This window comes from Hippopotamus amphibius, chromosome 11 (assembly GCF_030028045.1).
Source record: "Hippopotamus amphibius kiboko isolate mHipAmp2 chromosome 11, mHipAmp2.hap2, whole genome shotgun sequence".
NCBI lineage: Eukaryota > Metazoa > Chordata > Mammalia > Artiodactyla > Hippopotamidae > Hippopotamus > Hippopotamus amphibius.
In genome coordinates, this window is record NC_080196.1 from 73,669,844 (window position 1) to 73,697,342 (window position 27,499).

General features: G+C 42.5%; 1 protein-coding gene across 4 annotated transcripts in view; it reads right to left on the bottom strand.

The window, feature by feature from the left end:
- The window catches only part of TTC39C (tetratricopeptide repeat domain 39C), a 99,922-nt gene that overhangs the window by 11,528 nt on the left and 60,895 nt on the right, over positions 1-27,499 (bottom strand). For 3 of the 4 annotated variants that reach the window (XM_057698869.1, XM_057698868.1, XM_057698866.1), the window contains exons 7-9: positions 5,963-6,055; positions 5,243-5,336; positions 2,827-2,934 (exon numbers count right to left, since the gene is read on the bottom strand). In XM_057698869.1, coding sequence (XP_057554852.1) covers positions 2,827-2,934; positions 5,243-5,336; positions 5,963-6,055 — 295 coding nt within the window. The remainder of the gene's footprint in view (positions 1-2,826; positions 2,935-5,242; positions 5,337-5,962; positions 6,056-27,499) is intronic. The other variant, XM_057698867.1, reaches the window with a different exon arrangement.

Sequence of the window (27,499 nt, forward strand, 5' to 3'; positions counted from 1 at the left end):
CAGACGTCTGAAAGCATGAGCATCTCTGATTTCTTCCAAGTCTGGGACTGACACAGAACTTAGGACGCTTGGCTCGTCCATTAAGACTAGGCTTACATGACCCTATAAAAGATATTCTAATCTTTTTGGGTAACTTAATTTTTATATAATTTCAAACTCACAGAAAAGTTGCAACAATAATACAAGGATACAATCTAGCCATCCCACTTCTGGGTAACATACCCAGCAGAATTGAAGGCGGGGTCTCAAAAAGAACCATGTTCACAGCAGCATCCCTCACAATGGCCAAAGGGTGGAAACAACCCAAGCAGCCATTGACAATGAAGAGAGAAACAAAATATGGTCTATGCATACAATGGAATATTATTCAGCCTTAAAAAGGAATGAAAGTCTGACACACGCTACAATATGGATGAAGGTTGAGGACACTATGCTAAGAGAAATGAACCAGATTCAATCAAGAAATAGCAGAGTCCACTTATATGAGGTACCTAGAATAGTCAAATTCATACAGATAGAAAGTAGAGCAGTGGTTGTTAGTGGCTGGGGGGGGAGTGTAGTTACTGTTTAATGAGCATAGAGTTTCAGTTTGGGATAATAAAGTTGGACAGTGGTAATGACTGTGAAGGAACTTAATGTCACTGAACCACACACTTAAAAATGGTTAAAATAGGGACTCCCCTGAAGGTCCAGTGATTAAGATTCTGGGCTTTCACTGCTGGGGGCCTGGGTTCGATCTCTGGTCAGGGAATTAAGATCCTGTAAGTTGTGCAGTGCAGCCAAAAAAATTTTTTTCTCTAAATGGTTAAAATAGATTTTATGTTATGTACAGTTTACCGTAATTAAAAAAAAAACAACTCTCAGCTATAAGATGAATAAGGTCTGAAGATCTAACATATAATATGGTGACTACATGTGATAATACTGTATTGTATAACTGAAATTTGCCAAGAGAGTAGAACTTAAACATTCTTACCAAATAAATAAATAAAGACAAAAAAAAAAAAAAAAAAAACAGCACAAGGAACAGCCTCTGGTGGCAGTGTTTCTGGTCCCTGAATGCCCATCTTCTCCGACGCTGCCTGTAACACCTACCTGTCCTTCAGGCCAACTCAAATGACAGCTCCTGAAGGGAAGAAGCCTTCTCTGACAGCTTGACAGAGCGAGCCTTCCCACCAACCCTCCCCCGCCCAGTACTCTTTAGGTGGAGCTCTTCACACCTCATCTGCACGACACCCCCCACGGAGCAGGGCAGATTAGTCTTCCCGGTTTTATCATTTCCTATAACTGGTGTGATCCTGGGATTTCCAATAAATGGACAATAAATGCTCTTCTATAGCCACACCATACAGTTATTTCCTCATGTCCTATGTGCGACAAAGATTAAAAAAGAAATAGGTGCCCACACTGACTACATGACCTCATTGCATGTTAACCACCGCTAGGTGGTGAAGCAGCCTCTCTGCTCTGGTTCGTCAATGTGCTGGGCACACCAAGGCTCATCAGTAACTAGCTGCTGCTTTCAGCGGAGATGCCTGTGCGTTCTGTAAACCAACACTTGACGTATCCTAAGCAGCATACTGAAAACAACTGTATTCAAACATCAGCTACAAGAGCAATATGAAAACAGATAATACCTGCGGGGCTTGCAGGAAGGCTTGTGGGTGGAAGGGCCTTCCATCCTGATTGCTCATGGACTGTAATTTCAGAACATCCGGGATATACACACTGGTCACTATCCTCTAATTCTAACTTATTTTAAAGCTTCTGCATAATACAGGGAGATCAACTCGATGTATGGGTGATGACTTAGAGGGCTGAGATAGGGAGGGAGAGGATATGGGGATATATGTATAAATACAGCTGATTCACTTTGTTGTACAGCAGAAATTGGCACAACAGTATAAAGCAATTATATTCCAATAAAGAGCTTAAAAAAATAAAATAAAGAGAGCAGTTAAGGGGATGGAATGACGAGATTTTTTGTTAAATCCAAATATTCAGAGAAATGAGAAGATATTTAAAACAAGGTTTGTATAAGTCTTAAATTTTAAGTAAAAGAATCACTTATATGGGTATGTAAAGAGAGCTCATTGTTAGAGGCAGAAAATGTCCAACTACCTGGGTCTCTTCAATTTCCACCTGGACCATTCAGCATCACAACAGCACTTCATGTAGCTCAGGGCACAGACAGCTGTTTTGTCCACCAGGTGGCAGCATGTCTCTACCTCTTCATTTAAGGGCATAAAGGCAATGCACACTTACATGCCTATCAGAAATTAGAGGTGTTTCTGCTATAATTACATGCGGTGTTGAAATACCTTGTGTTCTGCAAAATCACACTGTAATTATAACAGGGTTAAGAGGTAAAACAAGGTTGGAACAGACTACTCAAAACCTGTGCAACTCTGTAACCAGGGCATTAACACTCCAAAGATATGAGTGCAATTTAAAAGACACGCTAAATTCTTGAAAAGCCTTTAAATTCCTAATAAATCAGAAATAGACTTGAGAAAATAAGAGCGAGGGATAAGGGTAAGTTGAGGCTGTTTAGGAAAAAACGTACGAAAACAAGAAGCTCACAAAAAGCATTTCCGGGACCCCGCGTGGGACGAGCCCCAGGGGACGTGGGGAGGGGCAGGGTGTGCAGCGCCGAACCGCCCGCGGTCCAGCTGGGTCCGAGCCCCACACAATACGTGCTGTGGGGAACTGTGAAGAACACAACATCCGCATCTTCTGCCATCACTCTCCCACCCGCCAACGCACATGCGCTAACCTGAGACAGGGAAGGGCACGCTGTGGCCATGCAGACCACCGTCGACTCACCCGCAGTTAAATAGGCGTAATAGCACTGGGACCACCTGGACTCATTTTTTAGCCTCTGAAAGGAATCAAACGCATCCTTGAAATTCAGCTCTATCATGCTGCACCAACCTGTGAAAGAGATACTTTTAGTATGGGACCCAAACGCAATACGCTTCATAGCCCATCTGTAGGTTACAAACCTCTTATTTTGCCGACTTTCTCTCAGTGTTCTGTGTAAACCACCTGAAAATTTCAAATGATCTTTCTCCTCTTAAATAGTTTCAACATGATGCTTTGAGCGAGACAAGGCATCTCTGATTTCACAACCAGTGAAGCAGCACAGAAGGGAAGAAAGTAAAGATTTCTAGGAAAACAGTCCAATTTGCCTCTCCTGGCTGGAGATCAACCCAAGCATAGAGGTTCTTCTCTCCCAAGAGCAGGCACAGGCACAGAAAAAGGAGCGATGCCAGTAGATTATATACACAGTGACCACCTCAAAACGTCTCAGACATTCACCTGTGCATTTATGATCACAGGTACTTAGCAAACTGTTCTGAGAAGTAGAGAGGAAGCCACTCAGAAATTAAGTACTTGCCACTCGCCCTCTGCAGCAGCGGAGAAAGGACCCCACCTCTCCCGGAGCAAAACACTGCTAGGCTGGCATCCTGGAGAGGCAGCAGCGACAAGGATGCAAGGAGTTTTGTCCCCCGTTGTTAGCAACAGTATCTCCCACCCACAGACCCATCCCTCTGTGCGCCAGGCAGGCACCTGATGTAGTTCTTGCTATCCTAGTTCAGCCGTGAAAAAGTGGCTGACGGTGTCCTCGCCTGACCACGGAGAAAGCCTAAGGCATGAAGAAGCTTTGTGACTTGCGCAAGGTCACACAGCTAATAAGGGGGAAGAACTGAGGATCAAAGGCCATTGCTTTCTCCTGTCCACGATTTGCCTCCATAGAAAATTCTGTGACCCGCTGCACCACGAGGTAGCTGTGTCACCCTAGACTGACCATGGGAACGACAGGGATGAGGGGGAGCCACAGCTCCAGAAAATTCAGTGTCAAATTCTGTGGGATGTGATATGAAGCGGACATATTTTAGAGTAAAAATTGGCGCTAATTATTTCCATCCTAAAATAGACATCAGGGTAAGATTCGAATTAAATGCAAAGATAGAGGTGGGAGGTAGCACCAAACCTGAATAAAGAGGCTGAGTTCTGACTTTGCTATTCCCACTCCCCACTCCCCACCCCCAAGTTAACCTTCTTAGGTCCTTAATTCTGGGTTTCGATGATTTCTAAGCTTCCTTCGGCTCTGACATCCTACCCTGCCACAGACCTGGAAATGGTGCACTCACAAAAAAAGGCCCCCACAATCGTTTCGCAGTATATACAGGTATCAAATCTTTATGTTGTACACCTTAAATACAATGTTACACGTCAACTGTATCTCACTACAACTGGAAGGAAAAAGACAACAGCATTCTAAACAAGAAAAATAAAAGGCCACTGAAGCTAGTTCTTTCGATTCGAGTTCTACACGGCTTCATCGGTTGTGAAATCAGAGATGCCTCGTCTTACTCAAAACATCACACTGTCAATGTCTTTCACACTCCATTCCACATTATGGCTACTAACCAGAGCTCCTGCAGAGTTTAGATTACAGAAAAATACATTTCCCACTGGTTCACACCTCATCTCCACTCCTGTTTAAATGTAACAGGCATTTAAAACGTAACACTTTATTGGGCAGTTTAGTTTGCTCTCTTCTTTAAAAAAAGATTCAGGAAGACAATTATGTCTACAGCAGGCAAGCAAGTGGCAAACAAATGCCTCCAAGTCTGTCTGTAAATTCATCTCCAGGAGGAAGCAGCTAACATGTGGGCCAGCTACCCTGCCTCACGCTTATGCGGGTGATTTCATCTAAATTACACCGCTGCTCCGAGGGCAGGCACCGCAGCTCCAGAGGCTACTACGAGGGTGAGGTCTCCGAGTCAGCTGGTGGAAGAGCTGGGATTGGAATCCATGTGCCTAATTCTCTCCTAAGCCGTATTTTTCTTCTCAGGTGAACGTTGGTGGGAGGGAAAACAGTTCTGAATTCTAGCACCCAGTCCAATAAACTATTCACAAATAGTTTTCACTCAATTAATTTAACTTTACCTATCATCCTAGAATCAAAATGTCATAAGGAACAAAATATTAGAAAGAAGTGATGAGAATTCATTGAGTTAAGTATCACTACTTGCGCTACGGTAACGAAGTTCTATTATTACAAAAGGCAGCTGGCATTTCACAAAGACACAAACTGAACAGCACTGGCAATGAAAAAGCACACAGGAATGCATTAACACTGCAGGACCAGCAGCTGGACATTCAGCTGGACATGAGCTGCTGCATGAATATGATTTCATGACCAGAGACGGGACAGACACTCGATACTTACCAATTTCATACAGACACACATGTTGGATTTCTCTCTGGTCTACTGCAAGCTCCAGAGCAGTATGGAAGGAAGTCAAGGCACTGTTGATCTGACACTAAAGACAAAATGAAAACAGAGAGTTACTGGCTAAAATCTACTATTAACATTACGAGCAACCTAATTCAAAAGCATCTTTTCCCTTTGCAGTTAAACAGACCAAGCAGCACAGAAGAGAGCGATTTAAAGATTTCTGGGAAAACACCCCTTTTCCCCTCACATGGCTGTGAGCTGAACAGAGCACTTCACCTTCTGCGCAGCCAAAAGGACCCACCCGTGAGGGCTCAGCTCACACCCCCTTCTGCCACAGCCTTCTCTGTGCACGTGTGCACTAGAACTCGGTCTATTATCAACATAATGACTTGCTGATCTGGCTCCCTGGTACAGGTAAGTTCGACAGGAGAGGGGCTGCACCTCATCCTCTTGTGTACACCCATCGGGCCCAGAGAGCCTTGCAGTCCACGCTGCCTGGACCCAGTCCATTAGCCCAGCCTCAGCCTTTCCCCCTTTCTGGGACCCCCTCAAACTCTACCACACGGCTCAGCGCTGTTCTCCAGATGCTTCTGGTCATCACCTCTCTCCTCCCAACACTTCGGAAATTCTGAGGATCCAGATCACACTTCCATCTTTTGCATTCGCCCAGCACTGTCTAGAACCCAACAGACTCTCAAATGCCGGTCCCACCTTTTCCTGGTTAAATACATTTAGTTTTTCCTTCCATGAAAGATCTCTTTCAAAGTCTGCCGATCTGATGCCACCAGCACCTGGAGAGAGCACCTAAAAGGCATCATCAGGATAAAAAGGAGGTAGATCAAACCCTAAATATGGCAACAATAGGTGTTGAGCATCACACATCAATACTATAAATCCTAAATGTTCCAAAGATGTGACACAGCCGGCCCTCGCTGACGCACGCCCGGGGGCACTCCTTTCTCCCTCCTGCAGGCGCCAGCGCAGGGCTCCTCGCCCCACACTCAGCCTTCCTCCCTCTGCTGCTCCCAGGCGACTCCGTTTCCAATGGCCCTGCTGCCTCTTCTCCCCGCAGGCAGCCAGGCTGGGGAATGAAGAGGGGCTGCTGGCTTCTCTGAGACCAGCGCCCACCACATCCCTCAGCTCCTTGGAATGATGGGCGGTCGCTGCAGGAGGCCCTGGGGCTCCACACAGGGCACAGGTGAGTCAGTGAGGAGAGCAGCAGGACGGTCTGTGACTCGGGAACCTGGGGAGCCAGATGACTCAGTAACCAAGGCCATGGCTAGACCCGTAACTGTCCGTGCCCTATAGTAACACTTCACTCTGCTGTCAGCAAGGTGCAGGCTGTGGCACGCAACCCCCTATCACCACCCACGAGGGCTCCGCAGGTAGCCACGGAAGATACGTGTCCTGGTATCGCTAATTCCTGTTCTCAAGTAGCTCGACACCTAATTGAGGGGAGCCTCACAGGAATGAAACAGGCCCCCAACTCCGAAGTCAGGCATTTACCCTGACGTGAGCACACGGCCGAGATTCCAAAAGGAAAAAGTCAATCGATCTCTTACGAAAAGCATGTGTGTAGAGAGATCTGGACACATTCCGCCCATTTCTAACTTCCCCTTTTCTGGATCAACAGTTCTTCCCCTGCAACACACACACACTCAATTTAGCCTGCTTACACAGAAACCACAGCGTTAGGGACTCTGCTTTGCATGCATCTCCCCAGTTTCCCAAGTTAATGGCAATCAACCATCACACCCAGGATATTTCTGGATGGGCCATCGCTACCAAGCTGACCCCACCTGGGGTCCAGTACATGGCAGAGCAATGCCACGCCACCCTTCAGGGGGTAGGAAACTAGTCAGTGAATATTTATCTGGCAACTATTATGTGCCCAGGATGGAAATGGATACTGAAGCCACAAAGATGATTTAAAACTATGCTCTGAATGCAAGAAAAGAAAAAAAAGCCAAGTAATGTTTAAATCAACATTTCTCTTAACCCTTTCAGAAACTTTGAGATAGGTATGTTTTAGTTCTATCTTCAGATGAAGAAACTGAAATTCAAAGAGGTCAAGGTCAGGGAGCTAGCAATCAACTAGTATTCAAATCCTGCTCCAGCTGCCTCCAGAGCATGCTTTCTTCAGGGAGAACGATGCAGGTGTGATTAAATTCAGGAGCTGGCGATGAGAGAGAGAGAGAGAGTGTGTGTGTGTGTGTGTTTGTTCCTGGATTCCCCAGGGGGCAATAAATGGAATCAAGTATCCCTACAAGAGGCAAGCAGAGAGCTGACACAAGTAGAGGAGGTGGCAATGTGACCAGGCAGGCAGAGATTGGAGTGATGTGGCCACCAGCCCAGGAAGGCAGGCAACGGCCGGAGGCAAGGAATGGACTTTCCTAAAGCCTCCAGAGGGAGCACTGCCCTGCCCACCACCTTGATTTGGGCCCAGAGAAACTGATTTTGGACTTCTGGCCTCCAGAATTATGGGTGAATAAATTTCTGTGGTTTTAAGCCATGAAGTTTGTGGTAATTTGTTACAACAGCCTTGGGAAACTAGAACAGCATACTTCTTTAAAGATTAAACTGTGAAGAAAGTCCCAGGCTCTTTGTGTTACTAGCACTTGAACAGAACTGGAAAGTACTAAGACCATTTATGGAGCTTAATGGTATTATCCCAGGAGCAAGCATAACTACAAAATTAATTCTAGTCTGATCACTCGTTAAGGAATTACAATGAACAGCCATTAAAATAGTGGAAATATAGTTCCCCCTTTTCACCAAAACAATTTAGAAAAAAATGATCTGTGGCAGTCTTTGTGGCTACAAATTAAAATATCCACAACCCAGCAGAGAAAGGAGAATTATCCTCCATTTGATACTCGATTCTCAGCTTAATCTTTAATGAAATACACATACCCTGGCCTGAAGAAAATATAGAAAACAGATTACTATGAAAAATCTAGGAAACCAAAAATTAGTACCAGGCAGGCTTTTGTCTCGTGAATTGTGCGCTGATACGCTGTGTCACAAAAACTACTGAAAGCCTCAGTTTCCTTGCTGGTACAAGGAGAAAAAAATGTTGGCAAGCTTTATCTGCTTCCAGAGGAAGCCACGAAGAACAAAAGCATGAATCTTTGCCACATTAAATGCAGTATATTTATTGCCAAATTAAAATCAGCAGGATTTACAGCTATGGCCCTGTCACTACAGGGAGACCGTGTGTTTTTTCTGTTACCTGGGACTTCCTGACAGGTGTATGCTTAGGCACTTTATGACACTTGTGGAAACTGTAGAAGGGATTTGTTTCTCCATTTTATTCTCCACGTGAAGGTCGCTGTTAAGCAGGAAATCTTTGGATTTTTGCAAGTTGATTTTGTACATGTCACATTATTATACTCAGGAATTCTTATAATTCATATACTTTTTTCTCTTGGATTTTCCAAGGATATAGTCAAACCAGTTATGAATAATGATAGTGCTGTCTCTTCATATACAATAGACAACTGTAACTGGGTAGGACCGCCAGTTAAAATACTGAATATTAGCAAGCACAGCACACATTTTTGCTTTATTCTAATATAAAGGATGCTTATATGTATTATATAGCGTATAAAACTACATGTATATGACAAAGAGGATGTTCTACAGTTGCACCATTAAATGCAGTTTGCTGCATGTTTTTAGTAGATGGCCATTTATACCAAATAGAGAGATTTCCTTTCTGTTTCTGATTTACTAATAGTTTGATTTTTTTTAAGTCTGGGTTGGGTAGTACATTTCATTAAATGCTATTTGGGCCTCTATTGATAGGACTGAGTGGTTTTATCAATGGCGTCCTTAACACATGGGATAACAAGGATACAGTTCCTGAGGCTGAAGCACGACTGCCTTTTTGGAATATGCTCTACTAGGTTATAATACGGCATTCAGGGACCTAATAAAACGTAAAAGCTTTTGCACAGCAAGGGAAACCATAAACATGACAAAAAGACAACCCTCAGAATGGGAGAAAATATTTGTAAATGAAGCAACTGACAAAGGATTAATCTCCAAAATATACAAGCAGACCATGCAGCTCAATATCGAAAAAACAAACAACCAAATCCAAAAATGGGTGGAAGACCTAAATAGACATTTCTCCAGGGAAGACATACAGATTGCCAACAAACATATGAAAAGATGGTCAACATCACTAATCATTAGAGAAATGCAAGTCAAAGCCACAAGAAGGTATCACCTCACACCAGTCAGAATGGCCATCATCAAAAATTCTAGAAACAATAAACGCTGGAGAGGGTGTGGAGAAAAGGGAACCCTCCTGCACTGTTGGTGGGAATGTACATTGACACAGCCACTATGGAGAACAGTATGGAGGTTCCTTAAAAAACTAAAAATAGAACTACCTAGCAATGTTATTACTGGACATATACCCTGAGAAAACCATAATTCAAAAAGATACATGTACCACAATGTTCACTGCAGCATTATTTACAATAGCAAGGACACAGAAGCAACCTAAATGCCCAACAACAGATGAATGGATAAAGAAGAAGTGGTACATATATACAATGGAATATTACTCAGCCATAAAAAGGAATGAAATTGAGTTATTCGTGGTGAGGTGGATGGACCTAGAGTCTGTCATACAGAGTGAAGTAAGTCAGAAAGAAAAAAACACCATATGCTAACTCATATATATGGAATCCAGAAAAATGGTACTGTTGAACTCAGTAACAGGGCAGGAATAGAGACACAGATGTAGAGGACTTGAGGATATGGGGGGGAAGGGGAAGCTGGAACGAAGTGAGAGAGTAGCAATGACACATATACACTACGAAATGTAAAATAGATGGCCAGTGGGAAGCTGCTGCATAGCACAGGGAGATCAACTTGTTGCTTTATGACAACCTAGAGGGGAGGCTCAAGAGGGAGGATATGGGGATATATGTGTACATATAGCTGATTCACTTTGCTGTACAGATGAAACTAACACATTATAAAACAATTACACTCCAATAAAGATGAAAAAATAAATTAAAAAAACACATTGCTAGATTTGATTTGCTGATATTTATTTAGAATTTCTATGTTCAAAATGAAGTGCAGTTTGTTTAGTGCTCTCCTCTGTAAGTTTTGGTGTCAGAATAATGCCAGAACTTGCAGATTGGGAGAAATTATTTTCATATTCTCTACGTAAATAAATTATGGAATTATGTAAATAAATAGTTTACTCTAAAGCCATACCTTCCAACTGTATAATTCATTTAAATTGTTTAAATTATTGTAATTTAAATTTTTTTCTTTTAATGGGCACACAGTATAACAAAGAACATTAAGTACTGGTCAATAGTAACAGATTTCAGTGCCACCTTCATAACTGACACAATTTTGGACCTTAGGAAGTAACTTTTGTTTATACTCTCAAGGATGCTGAAATGAATTCATGTAAATAAAATGCTCTTAGGAAAGGAACATTGTCTTTAAAATAAATAGGTATATGTCTCCTGTTAATAGCACTGGGAAACAAATCACAACATTGTTTTCTAACTTTTAGAACTAAGACTCGTAATAAGTAGCAATTCGGCTTCTCACAAATTATTTCAGAACACTGGGTAAAATTCCAGATTTGTTTTTCATTAGTAAAGTTTATTTTCTAGAGCAGTATTAGGAGTATAGCGAAACTGAGCAGAAAGCTTAGAATATTTTATTATAAAATAGATTTTTTAAGAATGAAAGAGTTGCCACTTTCTCATAATTGTGTTCCTGCCAGTTTCTTCTTATACTTAAGGGGAAAAAAATGCTATTTCTTAGGAACATACAATTTTATGAATGCTACAGTTTGTCAAGTCCCATAAATTTTTAAACCAGCTTTGTTCCATTTAATGCACTTTGCCCTCAATCCTGAACTTATCATTGCTGTCCTTTTTTAAATTTACGTATGCCTGATATATTTTGTCTACTTTTAGTTTTTACTTCTGTATCACCATTTAAATTTTTTTAGTTAGCTTGTGTATTTATTTGGTTTGTTGGATTTGTTTTTTTATCCCAATCTGAGAGTTATAATCGTTTATATAGAGATATGGTAAACACATGGATTTAGATGACTAATATTTTTTTATATTAATTTAATTTCTGACTGTTTTTGTTCCCTTGACAGTTACCTTTTCCTTATTATATGGACTATATTTTGTTTGCTTTGTCCTCTACAGTCCTTTATTTTATTTTTTTGGCTGCACGGCTTGTAGGATCTTAGTTCCCCAACCAGGGATTGAACCCAGGCCCACAAGCAGTGAAAGCACGGAGTCCTAACCACTGGACACCAGGGAATTCCCTACAGTCCGTTAGAAAGTGTAAATTGTCTTTATAATTCTGCTTGTGGTCATGTAGAGGTTAAAAAAAAAAACTAGACACATTTCATATTTTATCTAGCAGGAATAATTAAGAGCTGTTTGAGTTAAGATTCTACCACAAATACACAAAGTGTGTGCTCTTGCTGGAAAGATGGAACAAAGGAAAATGAAACAGGTGATACAAAAGGATGGACCGACCATGGGCAACATTTTCCACCCAATGAAAAAAAATTTAAGTTATTCTAAAGATAATTCCACATTAATATATTTTAAGCCCTTCAGAAAGTAAAGATCTCAAAGTACAAATATGAAGACACAGTAAGTATGAATAATTTTCAGAGTCAGCACTGTAGCTTGGGGTTACTAATGTCATACTGCATTTTACTCAAAGATTTTGACTTAGCAATACCAAGTCAAGAAGATTCTCTCAATTCAGCCACCTAGCAAAAGATTCCATTTCTAGAGCTGCAAAAAAAGTGAACATGGAAACAAGGCCAAGTTCTCTCGGGGGCCTGGCCCAGACTCTAGTGCCAAAGGGACACCAAGTTTCAGACTTGCCTGAATCTGAAATGCCCAGACTCCACTTCCCAAGCAAGCAGTTTCCTTCTGTACCACCTCCAAGTTACATTTCACATTAAATGACAGCACTGACTCACAAACAAAAAGGTCTCAGCTCAAAGCCAGTCTGTTGGTATTCAAATGATGCTGGTATCACCTAATTCTGTGGGTTAAACCCCAGAGCCGAGAGCACCGGGCAGTGGCAAACCAAAGGACACAGTCGTGCCCGTGGACCCGGCTGCTGGGGAAGGGCCCTGCCTGTGTGGATGGCGCTAACGTGCATTTGCTTTTGAGAGTTTTCAGTTCTGTTGAACAAGTAAGTGTGAAACACAGGCACATTCTCTCAAGATGCTTTAAGTAACTAATCAGCAAAGAGTCTGTTTGATGCAGACAGAATTCCTGAGATGTGTTAATAAAATAAGTACTTAGCTAGTGAAGCGTGTATATGTACATCTGTTAGAAGAAAGGGCCAAGAGACATCTCATATTCAAGAGACCAAATAAACAAAATGCACTGAATAGTCAGAATAGTAACCATACATGAGAACTGAATATCCTTGAGGCCTTAAATCTGACCATCCACTGGTAATGCCCGTCCTAGCACCATGTGTCCTCTGCCCAAGAAACACCAATAAAACCCGTGACTCTCCATCCGTTTAATTAGCTGTGGCCAAGTGTATTCAACCCTGTGGGTTTCTAATCAAGTGTGTCACTGGCCCAGCGCATCTCGCACCTGTGGGCCCTTCTCTCCTTGTACCCCCTTCCCATAAGAGGAAGGCTGATGTGCAGAGAGAAGCAGGACACAGCACATCATGTACCCAGGACCCAGGTAGCATGGCCCTTCCACCCCACTTGCACCCTAGCCTAAGAGTGTTAACCCATGCTACCTTTTCCCTCCTACTCCTGGCTGTATTTTACATTGATTTAGCAAGCCATGGCATTCAAACTCGTTTTAATTTGGCCTGTGAGTCTTTCTACTCTGGGACCTCTGGGAGAACCTGCCAGGTCGTATATTTGGAGGCTACCAGGGTACCAGCAGCATCTGTGTGAAAAGAAAGAGGAAAACCCCAGGTGCCTGGGAGGAGACACTCATCGGCACTGCTAACTGTTATGGGCTGAACTGCATTACCTCCCCAAAATTCGTACACTGAATTCCAAACCCCCAGGATCTCAGAATGTAACTGTATTTGGAGATAAGGTCTTTAACAAGGTAATCAAATTAAAATGAAGTCTTCAGGGCAGGCCCAAATCCAATTACAAGAAAAGGAGATGAGGACAGACGTGCATACGAGGAAAGACCAGGCGAAGACAGAGGGAGAAGGCGGCCGCCCACAAGCCATGGAGAGAGGCCTCAGAAGAAATCAACCCTGCCCACCTTGAGCTTGGGCTTCCAACCTCAGGAGTGTGAGAAAATCAATTCCTGTCCTTTGTCATGGCAGCCCAGAAGCAAATACACCAACTAACTGTCCGAGGCATCCTCTCTTCAGGGAGCCAGTTGCCCCTCCCCACCCTCACATATGTGGCGAGAAAGGGAAGTGTGCTGCTTCTTGGAAAACTTTTCTGGTCTCAAAGACAGTATGAGCATCCCACCTAAGCCAGGTAAATCACAGGATCCCCGCCAGCTCGACAGCTGCCCCCAGAGTTGTTCTTACCAGTGATGAAGGTAGGCAGGTCTGTATATGGTGCACCAGTAATTTCCTAAGTTAAACTGTATAGTAATCTGTACAGATGCTAGACGACCTGCCCCAAAGACTTTACCAAGGTACACATGTGCCAGCGGTTTATAAGAGGCCCACTCCCCTATACCTTTTCCAACACAGAATGTTATTCATACTAGCCAACCATTTTTCCATGTTGTTTTAATTTGCATCCCCTTGACTGTATCATGAGGTTCATATGACACTGGCCATCTGTATATCCTATTTTATGGCCTGTCTACTTAGGTGCCTTGACTATTTTCTTTTTGTAGGTTTATATTTACTCTTTTAATATGTTCTAATTTTGCAACAGCTCATTCTAAATTAAGGATGCCAACACTTAAATCATTTGTTTCCTAGCTTTTTCATTTTTTAACTTTATTATTTTTTAATAATATGTTATTTAGGGGTCAGTTCTACTAATCTTTTGATCAGTATATGATCAATCCCATCAACCTGCCCCTTAACGTTTCTGTTTCAGAGTTATGCCCGCATATTCCTGATGTGGGAGGATGGAACTTTTACTACTACTATGAGCGTGGACTTCTGCACAATTAGGGAACCTTTTCAAAATGCCATAAACATATTGGCTGCTTCCTTTCTGACAAAAACCCAGGAGCTAGAGAAGTAGAACAAGCATCACAGCACAACTGAGAGGAAAGAGCAAGAGACTAGAGGGTTCATTCACTACACAGACACACACACACACACACACACACACACACACACACACACACACACACACACACACACACACACACACACACACACACACACACACACACACACACACACACACACACACACACACACACACACACACACACACACACACAGAGTCCTGTCTAGGAGCTGGGCACTGGTTGAGGCATTTGCGATAAACAGTGACCCAGACAAAGTCCCTGTCTTGTGGAGCCTCTGTTTTCCTTCTCATAGGGAGAGAGAGACAGTGAGCAAGTCTGGAAGATACCTTATGCCGTGTGTCCAATGAGGATGAGCCTCTGGGCAGACACCAGGTGGGCGGTAGTAAAGGGGACAGGGTGGGCGTGGTGGGAGCAAGGCTGACACGTTCAATACCACAGTCAGGGAGGGTCTCCCTGAGAAGGGACCACGTTGAAGAGGTGAGGGAGTGGGTAAAGCAGATATCAGGGGTGAAAGCATTTTAGGCCAGGGCCCAGACAGTGCGAAGGCCCTGAGGCAGCAAGTTTCCTGGGTGGCCAAGGAAGGGGGGAGGCCAGCGAGGAGTGCATGGAGTGAGGGTGGCACCAGGAGGTAGATGATGAGGTCGATGAGGTCACAGAGGTTATCGTGCAGATAGGGCCTTGGAGGCCATTGTAAGGACTGGGGTTTCTGCACCGAATGAGAGGGGATGTCACGTAAGGGTTCTGCACAGAGGCATGACACGACATGACTTCCATTTTACCACACTCACTTTGGCTGTGTTAAGAACAGACTTTAGGGCAGGAAGAGCAGAAGCAGGGAGCCAGGCAGATCACCGAGCCCAGTCAGGAGGAAAATGACAGTGGCTGGGATCGGGAAAGAGGGGTCCAGGTCTAACGCTGGATGTATTTCGGAGCTGACAAGGTTTATCAACACTCTGGATGTGAGGCGGGAGAGGAAGAGAAAAGGATGACTCCAAGGTTTTTGGGGTAGGACGACAGAGTTACCAGCAAGCAAGATACAGGGGACTGTAGGGAAGGCAGCTCTGGGGACAAGACAAGGAACCTGGGTGAACTGCCTTTTGGTGATGTTGAGTAGGAGACTGAAATTCAACAGGGGTTCTGAGCTAGAGAACACACGTGGGGTCCTGAGGACACACGGGCTTTAAAGACTGCTGCTCCAACAAGCTTATTTTGGTCTCATCATTGCCATCAGAAAAGCCAATGTGTAGCACCCTTACCATGTGCCCGGTAAGGTGGATCAATCACACAATCCCTGCGCTTTGCTGAAGGCCACACGAACAACTGTTAGAAGGAGAGCTGTTGAAATGTGAACCTGTTCACTCCAACTCCAGAGCCAACACTCCTCACCTCCACACCTCTCATTCTACAGACCGTCTCCCCTCCCAGTCACCTCCTCCGCTCCTCTTCCCCGTCAGTGCTACCCACAACCACCAGCCATTCATGTGGCCCTTGTTACTGTCTGGCACAATATCTTTTCATGCATTCACACTGCTATCTTCATAATTAGATTAGAAGTTTATTTTTTCGGGACAAGGGCTTTTTCTAGTTCTCTTGGCATCCCCCCAGAAGGCCTTTTCTGTTACAGGCTACAAATCTCTGATTACACAAATAATGAGATACAGTAGTAATGTTTTCAGCACCGCCAAACAAATGGACAGCAACCTCCTTGAAAAATGAGTTGCAGTAACCAAACACCACTAACGGTAGAAGAACTGAATAATGCACCAGCTGCAGAACTTCCTTGGTCTCTCAACAGTTAGGCACATGATTTTGACAAAATTTGTTATGGAAAGTGCTTTATACTGGATTTACAACCAAGACAAGATTCTGTCTAAATAGGAAAAGCCCTGACCAAGCACTGTGTGCTTAGCACTTAGCTGTATCCATGTTATATTATTTAAGGCTGACAGGGGAGGTACTGTCCTCTTTTTACAGACAAGGACACAGGCTCGGAAAGCTCAGCCAGCCAGGAAGTGGAAGAACCTATTTTTGAGCTGAGCTACACTATGCTGCCTTTTATAACTGCAGAGAAGGAATTTATATGAAAGATAGCAGTAAATTTAAAAGAAATATATGTTAAAGGTGCTATCAAACAATTATAAATAGTGAAGATAATCAAAGAATTAACTCAGAAAAACAAAGACTACAGAAATGCAGAAAAATGAGTTTACAAAGAGTCACACTACTCAAAATAAGACAGCAATTCAAGATAAACAGAAAAACTTGGAAAATAGGTAGAGAAGATTAATGTCCATAGACACTTTTATGAGAGAAACAAATAGAGGCCACGATCTGGAAAGTGATTTTGAAAAGTTTTCCTAGAACTGAATGACATACCCTGTAAAGGATGTCAAATTGGCAAGCTGGTATGTGGGTTTCTTCCAAAGAGGAATTAGAGACAAGTTTTAAGAAGTAGAAATAATACCAAGTAGTTATAGTTCTGAAGATTCAAAAACAATAGAAATTTTTTATAAAAGCTTTGAGAAATTTCTTTCCTTTTAAGGAAAATTTAGTGGCTTTTGATATATTCACAGAATCATGCAAATTGAAAGCTGGAAGAAATCTTAAAAATCACATAGTGTAGTGTTTCTCAAGTGTGTTCTGCTGAATGCTTCTAAGTCTCACAGGCTACAGTCTGAAAAATAACTTTCCCAGTCAAGTAACTTGGGTAAACACGGTACCTGCAGACACCATCTCCCTCATGATGCAAAACTGAAGCCTCCGAGAAGCCCCAGGACATCCTGATTTAAATGACATGGCACCTCTTTTCACAGAACATGTACTAACTAACCAGCCCATCACATCAGTGCTCCAGGGAAGATGCTTCAGCAAAACACTGATTTATTCCAACCCCCCTGATTTTCCAGGTAAAGAACCAGAGCCAGAGAAGACAAACTGGCTTGATGGAAGTCTCACTGCTCTTCCAAACTGTCTGACATGTGAGCGACCATGGAAGAAGAGAGGGTTTTCACTCTTTAAGAAACAGCCAAAAACAAATCTTCAGATTTTGAGTCCAGTGCTCTTTCTACAATGCTACATGCCAAAACCTGAAACTTTACACTTGATTTACAACAAATGCCCAGAGCTAAGTCCTCTATGAGACCACAGAGAAATGAGGACTAGCACACGAAACAAAGAAACACACAGATTTAGGAATCCAATGTGCCCACACATTGAGAGTCCAAGATCATAAAGAAAAAGAGAAAAAGTTCAATACAATACTATGAGAAAATATAGAATTTCACAGAAGAGCTCTGGACAGGGGTAGGTAAAAGTGGGGAACGCTATTTCCTGAAATCAGCTCTGTGCCGCCTGGCAACGAGAGTTCACCATACACTTACTGGCCTCAGAAAAGTGACGTGGAACACTGCTTGCGTGGATACGTGAAGCCATGTTCAAAATGACAGAAAAACAAAATGATCACCTTTTCAATCCATCAAGGAAAAACCTACCCCAAAATATGCAGAAACAGAAAGAAACAGAACAATAAACACAATGCTGAGAGCAAAAGAAAACAACACAGGTGCTTCATATACACAATTAAACATGAACAAGAAATTCCTCTATGACAAAGGAGATTGGGATTGAGAAACAAAGTCAAATCATCTGTTGCTTCCAGGGTCACCCCTACTCCACTCACTCTCTCCACCAATGTTCCAGCCCCACTGAGCTCGGACCTCCCCGTTATCTGGCCTTTTCTTGGGTCTGGGCTTGAACGCAGGCTCATCCGCCATGCTCTCACCTCTACCTGCAAACTCCTACTGACTCTTCAAGAGCCAACCCAAATACCCGCAACTCCTGGGTCTTTCCCAGCTGGGAGGGCTGCGCAATGGGTGAACCACACCGCGCTTCCCTTCCCATGGGCCTGTTCTTACGTCTCTCAAAGCTCGGCCACGTCTGCATCTGCTCACGTGCCTGCCTGCCACATGGTCCTCATCTCCCCTGGGGCATGAGCTCTGCTGCTATGGCCATTAGTGCAGCAGCCCCAGCAGCCCTCGTTATACCAAGGACCCGCACTCAGAGCCCACGACAGCACATGCCTCCCAGATTACCACCTCCCTAAATCTCAACAGCGAAACTACGTCCAAGGCCCAACCAGGGGCCCCACCTCAACAAGGAGGGAGGTAAGGCTTAAAGAGACTAAGGGTCTCATCCAAGGTCACTCGGCCAGATTGGAGGAGCCAGGACTCTATCTGGGCAATTGGCCTCCAGAGCTGAGCCCTTAGTCACGCTATATATCTTATTATATCACACTATCACAGCCCCCAAACACTCAGTTAACCAGCAAAATGCAAGCTGAATTTCAAGGAATATAATCAAATCCCTAAACAAGAACACTAATACTTCACTATTCTAATAAGACAAACATGTTATGATAAAGTATTAAGAAAATGAACTACAAAACAAGCTAAATTAAGGAAAACTAGAAATAAAATGGAAGTAAAAAATGAATTCATAAAAAAACAAATCTCTCTATAAAAACCAATTATGATAATCTAAAGCCCAAACATAAAATTAAGAAAACACAAATTTATAAAAATACACACACTTATTTTATCTGGACCCCTGTTTACTATATACAGGACAGAACAGATGTTTGCAAAAAAAATTATAAAGTAATGAGAAAGATAAAGGGTGACATGACTAAATGAAGAGATATCCTCAGAAATGAGTAAGAAATATTATAAATATCAATTAAAATTTCCTTATAATATATATAACCTGACAAACTAATAGCTAACTACATGTGAGAAACAAGTAGATAAAAATACTACATAATATACATTTTTAAAGGCAATAGTGATTATTATATTTAAGACATAAAATCACAATTGTCAAAGCCATGTAAAATTCATTTTAAAACATCTATAAAAGGAAGAATATAAAGATATTTCAAAGACAGACTCTATCTTAAAGATTTAGTTCAATAACAGGATAACACCCTTAAATCAAAAATGTTAATATCCCTGAATCTAATAATAGGTATCAGAATTAAACCATACCCATCTCCACACGCAAAGAAGTACAGAAATATAAGAGTTTTTACAACACCATTTTACAACCAGAAGAAAAATAGTCTACATGCCCCAGTTTGAGAAGATAAATTTTATTTCTGAAGAAATGAAATCTACTATAACAAAAATGCATATATGTTTGAATGTTCAAATTTTCACAATAAAATGTAAAGACAGTTCTCAAAATGACACTAATAGAAGAGGGGAAATATATGATAAACATAACTTATGATTATATTATACATGAGAATTTGAGCAAATACATAAGAAAAACATTTCTCACTCAAAAGTCAAACTTGATTGGATCAACAGTTTATATCCAAGGAAAAAGAGAATATATATTCATATAGAAAATACACACCCTCAGTAATACTTATTGGAAACATCTTTACTGAGATATAATTCAAAAACCTTAAAATGCACAAAGTACATAATTCACTGGCTTTTAGTGTATTCACAGAGGAGCACAGCCACTACCACCATCTAAGCTCAGACTATTTTCATCACCCCCCGTGCCTATTAATAGCTGCTCCATACTCTCCCTCACCCATCCCCATCAGCAAGTAAGCCAAAAGCTATTCTCTGCCCTTCCAGGTTTGGAGACTTCATATAAATAAAATCATACAATGTATGCTCTTCTGTGACTGGCTTTTTCCACGTAACATGTTTTCAAGGTTCATCCATGCTGTAGCATGGATCAGTACGTCATCCCTTTTCATCACTCAACATTATTCCACTGTATGGATACACTCCTATTTATCCTTCCTCGGCTGACGGACATTTAAGTTGTTTCTACTTCTTTGCTATTATGAATATGGACGTACGTTTTCATCTCTCTTGAGTAGAACTTCCGGGTCACAGAATCAATCCATGTTTAACGTTTTGAGGAGCCACCAAACCGTTTTCCAAAGTGGCTACACGATTTTACATTCCCACTAGCAATGAATGAGGCTCCCAACTTCTCCACGTGCTTGTCTACACTTGTTACTAGGTGTCTTTATTCTAGCTACTCTGGTAGGTGTGAAACAGCATCTCACTTGATTTTGATTTGCATTTCTTCATAATGACACAGGATGTTGAGCGTCTTTTCATGTGCTTATTGGTCATTTGCACACATTCTCTGGAGAAATGTCTCTTCAAATCCTTTCCCTATTTTTTAACTGGGTTATGTCTTCTTTAAAAAATTTTATTGAAATATAGTTGATTTACAGTGTTGTGTTAATTTCTGCTGTACAGCAAAATGACTCAGTTATACAGATAGTCATTTTCATATTTTTTTCCATTATGGTTAATCACAGGACATTGAATATAGTTCCCTGTGCTATACAGTAAGACCTTTTTGTTTATGCGATTTGTCTTTTAATAATTGAGTTGTTAGAGTTCTTCACACATTCTGGATACAAACTATAACTTGCAAATATTTTCTCCCATTCTGTGGGTTGTCCTTTCACTTTCTTAGTGGTATTCTTCATAGCACAAAGTGTTTAGTTTTGATGTACTGTTGACGTTCACCCTTGAACAATGTGGGAATTAGGGGCACCCACCCTCCCTACAGTTGAAAATCTGAATATCATTTATAGTGGTGCCTCCATGCCCATGATTTAATCAACTGTGGATGGTGGAGTACTGTAGTACTTACTATTAAAAATCTGTATAGGTGGACCTGCTCCGTTCAAACCCACGTTGCTCAAGAATCAACAGTAGTTCAATCTACCCATATTTTGTTTTGTTGTTGCAGTTCTGACCTCATGTCTAAGAAATCATTGCCTAACCTAAGAGTTTTATAGTTTTAGCTCTTACATTTAGGGTCGATGACACACTTTGCATTAATTCTTACATACGGTATTAGGTAAGGCGCCAACTTCATTCTTTTGCATGTGGGTATTCAGTCGTCCCAGCACCATTTGTTGAAAAGACTATTCTCTGCCATCGATTTGTCTTGGTGCCCTTGTCAAACGTCAACTGAACCATGGACGTAAAGGTTTGTTTCTTGAATCTCACTAGTCTCTTTGTCGATTCTTATGCCAGAACCACACTGTCTCGATTACTTTGTACTAAGTCTTGAGATTATGAAGTACATCTTCCATCTTTGTTCTTCCTTTTCAAGACTGTTTCAGCGAGTCTGGGTTCCTTGAGTTTAGAATCAGTTTGTACATTTCTGCAAAAAAGCAAGCTGTGATTCTGATAGGGACCTGCGCTGAATCTGTAACACAATCAAGGGAGTACTGCATCTTAACAATACTGTCTTCTGATTCATAAACATGGGAGGTCTTATCAGTAATATTTAAGAACCATCTTTAAACTGCTTTAATTTGTAACATCAAGGAAATAAAACAAATAAAACTATGCAGTAAGACACTGCTGCTGATACCATGCACAAAATAATGAGTGATGAGACTCCAGCTCACTCTTTCTTGAGTATCATCTCTCACCACTGAGCAAAAGCTACAGAGCTGTTCACACTCTTTGGTTCTATTAATGACACCACTGGAGCTATAATCAAAGGAAATAATTCAAGAAAATAAAAGAGAAAATATGCTAAGATATTTATTTCAGTACTTTCTATCACAGGGAAATACTTGGAAATCATAGGGAAACAACTGTTAAATACCCCAATATCCCAACAATGGCAAATATCAAATTAGTAACACAATGGAAATCTCAATAGTTTCCATACCAGTTATTTATGAAGACCATGTTAATACACGTAAACATTAGATTTGTAAGCAAAGCTGCCTAAAGTCTCATATGTGTATATTGAAGATCACAAAACAACGTGAAGCAAAACAGCTTAGTATTGCCAGGTTATTTTCATGAAGTTGCTTAACATCTTAAAATAAACTATTACGTATGTGTTTTAAAAAGAGAGGGCCCCCTTGTCACCTGTAGCACGCAGAAGGACATGTTGTTGACAACCCACTTGCTCACGTGACTCAGCATTAACGCTGCTGAGTAGCAGAATCGGTTTAGTAGCATTGCTGTCAAGGACACCTAACAATAGATGATGTGTTTAACTCCTACCCTTAGGACCAGGGCTAATGCAGGCAAGGTAAAGCTCATCCTCTTACGCACATTTAGTGAGCTTAGGGCTATAAACCTATGTTAACCTACTCCTTGCTTTTCAACCCAACAGCCTATAGGGTTAAAAGAATAGCAAATGTCTTCAACTTATTAGCAATCTGGGTTATCGTCGTCTCATTTCACTGAACAGTCATTCAACCACACGGTATGGATTTACCGTGCTGGAAAGGGAAGACAAATAGATCCTCCACGTCTTCTACACCAGATGAAACCAATCTCTCATTTCGTGTCCTAAGAATAAACAGCAACCCCATTTCCCGGTGCCTGAAGTAATCAAGAGAACCACGTAGGTCAGAAGAGAAGACTACAATTAACAGAACTTCAGGGAATTAGTTCTCTTCCTGCATAGCCTTTTTCCTGCTCCTATAAATAACAACATTACCTCATGCTGCCAAAGCGTGCTGTTCTGACACAAGAGGCAGGCTTGCTTGTGATCAGATGCAGAGCAACGCTGCCGCCCAACAGCTCCAATTAGTCAATGCACCCCTGAGACGAGGGCACGGGCACAGGCCTCCCTGGGTTTGGCATTTCTGCACTGGCCCCCACTCTCCACGACCCCTGCAGGCCTCCTGCCTTTTGTCTCTGTCTGATAAATGACTCACCAAGGGGCTCGACCTTCGCTTTTCTGTCCCTGCCACCACCGGGAACTGAGGGGCTAGAGAGCAACCCAGCCCTCTCACTTACTACGGGCAGCACCAATGACAAGTGTGACGCCGTGAGTAAAAGTCCAGGGAGAGAGGACCACAGCCTGCAACGATGAGTGGGAGGAAGGTCCAGAGCCACAGCACACGCCCACTGGGCTCGCAGCGTAAAGGCCTTTCACACAGGACCGCAAAGGTGATAGAAAGTAAGGCGATGGAACACCACGGTGGCAAAGGAAAGGTCAACCATCTGAGCTGTCCCTGCAGACATGGCTCATGGGGAAGAGAAACCACATCCCATCACACACCCTTCTCAGAAGCAAGGGCCGGGGGAGACGTACAAACCAGAGCGGACGGTGCAGCAAGAAGGCAGTGTTTATCAGAGAAGCAACAAGGCAGCTTCAACTACGAGAAAGATGGTATGAAAAGGCTACCCCACACACCCACACACCCACACCCACACACGGTAAAGTCCATAGCTCCCTTGGTGCAGCCTTGAGGCCTTGTGCACACTCCCACTTGGTCCTCGTGAAGCAGGGCTGTCCCCATTGTAAGTAACTATGAGGGGTGTTACAGCCCAGGGCCCACGAGGCTGAGCTCGGGGAGCACAGGCGCTCAGCCTTCTCACCTCGGCGCTCCAGCAGTGAGCACAGACCTCACTCGTACCCAGGTGCTTTTTACTTCCTGTAAAATTTAATCCACTTCTTTAGAGTCATGCCTCTCCAGCCAGCCCATCAACATTTCAATGTCTGACGTGGTACCCTTCTTAGGAGGCCATTCTCTTACGCCAGATGTCGAGACAGTCTTGCATCTTCTTCTGCATCGGCTGCAGAAACAAGTTTGGTGCCACCAAGAAAAGTAGGCAGTCCTTGATAACCAGCTTCCTCTCTTAAAGAAACGCCATCACTTACACGGATCAATGGACTTCCTGCCAATAGACGCATCTGTTCATTCAACAAATACACACGGAGGGCCAGTCTTGTGCTAGGTCCACTTTTGCTCCTGAAAAACCAAACCTGTGGTTTTTCAATGCCAGCATGCAGGATATTCAGAAAGTATGGGTCCAAGCTCAGAAAACAGTTTAAAAAATAAAGAGTTCCCAAAACGTATAAAGCAACTGCATTAGAATATGTCCATCAACTGTCATTCATTCAAATATCTGGGCATTTACAGGCAGATAAAGACTAATATGAAAAATTAGTTTCATAACTAAGTAGTCATACCATATAAAGTGTATAGATGAAAGTATATATACACATAAAACCAAATACATATATCTGTATATTACATACTAAGTAGATTGTTAAAATAGGAGGAGAGGGGAGGTGTACCAATCTGTACTGTTTAGAGGGAAAAAAAGAGGACTGGAGAGAAATAAAAAGTTTATTAAAATATAGACTTGGGGACTTCCCTGGTGATCCAGTGGTTAAGACTCTGTGCTTCCACTGCAGGGGGGCACAGGTTCGATCCCTGGTCCGGGAATTAAGACCCCACATGCCGAGCATCGGGGGGAAAAAAAAGTAAACTTGTCCCTAATACTTTTAAATAATCAAGAAAAATACTCATTAATCTCTTGTATGTTAACAGACTTATCTCTACCACAGGTTTAATGGGGTGAAAATAAATACAAAATTCAAAATTATAACTATTGATTCATATTTTAAAATAGAGATTTTTACAAAAGCCCTGGGCCAACTTCCTAACATCTGTGTGCATCATGGAAATTCAGGGAAAAGTAAATATGGGTACTGTACAGTAGCTATAGCTCCTATGGCTACAACCATTCTGCCCATCACAGGCCTAGCTCTACTGACAGCTTTCAACACCAAAACAAGTTCTTTCTCCTAGAAAGAGAGCAGATTTGGCAACACTACTTACTTGGTAACACTGAGTCCTTAAGCACTCAATAAGAATAACAACCATCATCACACCACTACCTGGACAGCATTCATCACATGCTAAGCACTGCGGGAACCCATTTACTCCTCAGGGCAACACGCTAAGTCACGTGGGAGAGGCCAACAGAGACAGAACAGGTGAGGAGAAGACAAGAGGGTGGAGGAGGCTGGAAGAGGGGGTACTGTAGACACGCAATGGGGAGAAGGAAAAGTGGTAAAGAAAGAAAACTCTTCCTGCGGTCTGGCCAAGACTCCCTGAGGTGCACAAGGACCTCATGTACCACCGACATGTAGAACGTCACTGCTGTGTCAAGTTAGGCCACAACAACGGGGAACAATGAAGACATGGCCACAAGGGTTATGCAAGTGGTGGGACAGGAGTGGATGTGTTAAAGACCACTCCACCCCCATGGATTCCAAACTGTCTCAAACAATGAAGGGCAAAGTACATAAAAAGCTGTTCATGACACTAAAAGAGAAAGCTGGCACTTGCATATGATTTGAAAACAACAAGTAAAGGAGAGTGAACACTCATCAGCCCATGCTGAGCTGGTCACCCTGTATGAAGGCAAGCTTGCAAAAAAAGCAGCTGTTCAAATAGCTCTGCAGGTTGAGTCACTGAAGAAGCTACGTCCGTGTCACATGATGCACCTGCTGAAATTAGAGCCCCCAGACCATGTTCCCTGAGAGCTTGTGGATAAAAAGAACCCAAGAGGCCCTCTCTCTAACCTAGATGCTCACTGAAAAGAAAAAAGATGTTCAGCAAGCAAATTCATCGACTGAGTCCTGTGTGTTTTCGTAAACTGAGTTGGGAGCTTAGAGGCCTTACAACAAGCCTTTGACAAAAGCCGTATCACAGCCTCTCTGAGCAGAGCTCCTCAACAGCAAATGAAGGAAGCCACCAGGTGACACCTTCCTACATGGTTACTCGGGAAGATTAATGAAACGCCAACGTCTGGGCACCGTGAAGATAATGCCAATAATATCTCAAGACAGCCCTAAAATTCTGTTATTCTCCAAGCCTTCGGGAAGAGCCAAACAGAAACAATCCTCACATTTCACCTGACCCTCAGTCTACAGCTCACCAATCAAGAGCAGTAATAGATCTTTCCGGCTTTTTTCTTAAAACCAAATATCAGTTGGGTACTAAGCAAGCTGCTTCATGACGAAGGCGTTCTACCATCTGCCACCGGTACTCAAAGCCCAATGAGCCACCATGAAAGAGACTGAATGTCTGCTGGGAGCTACCATGGTGACGATGGACCTCCGCAAATCATACTTATGAGAATCCTTTGATGGTGCTGTGGCTTCCTCATTTCTAGAGCCACCCAATGACAACGAAAGAGCACTCACTGTCGGCAATCGCTCAGTCCCTAACGGGGATGATCTGTGGACAAACTAAACTCATGCCAAACTGAGTTCTGGGGGAAAAAAGAAGTTATTAGTTTTGGTAGAAGTTAAGCATTTTTTGTTTTAAAATGAAAAATTAATGAAAGTGGAAAGCGTAACGAGATATAAATCCTGACTTACACATTTCTATTTAACAGTTTCAAAACCCAATTTAGAGCATGCACTGATCAAGGGAGTGAGGGGAGAGCCTTCCAGTACATGCCCCACACTCTCGCCTCACGACTGTGTTGCACACAGCTGTAAAGGACAGGCTATCACCCCCACTGGGCCAATCTCCTTTGAAGACGAAACCTAGTATCGTCACGTTCACAGTTATATGGAACACCAATTTCTTAAAGGAAAGGCATTTCACATCTAAGAAAGCACTTACCCTGCACCCAACTTTCATTTCAGAAGTGGTCACTGAAGTAAGAAGGCTGAGTCAATTAAAAATCTCCTTTTACAGCGTTACTTCCTCCCGCACAAACCCAAGGGAGTAGAGAAACCTGAATAGCCTGCACATCCTTCCCCACATGTAGGACTGTAACCCTGAACTTAAAAGAAAAGCACACTAACAAGCAGACTGGATAGCACAGGAGACTGAAAAGAGCTACGTTTTTAAGAGAGCAAGAGGAAAAAAGAGAAATGTCACTGAAGGCTCATGAACATGAATGCAAAGAAAAACAGTCTCAAAGTAACGAGAAGAAAAATGACTTGGGCGTGGGTTTAAATAAATCAGATCCTGGTGAGCTTTCTGTGCTGTGTTTCAGTTGTAAATTATTAGTATAATCTTTAAAATACAATTTCCATAAAGAAAGGTAAGGAGTCCTCGGATTTAAGAAGGCACTTCATGAAGGAAAGAAATTATTGGGGAAGTAATATACACTCCATTGCTAACCATAACTCAGTGAAAGAATCAACCCCTATGCTCATGAAAGCA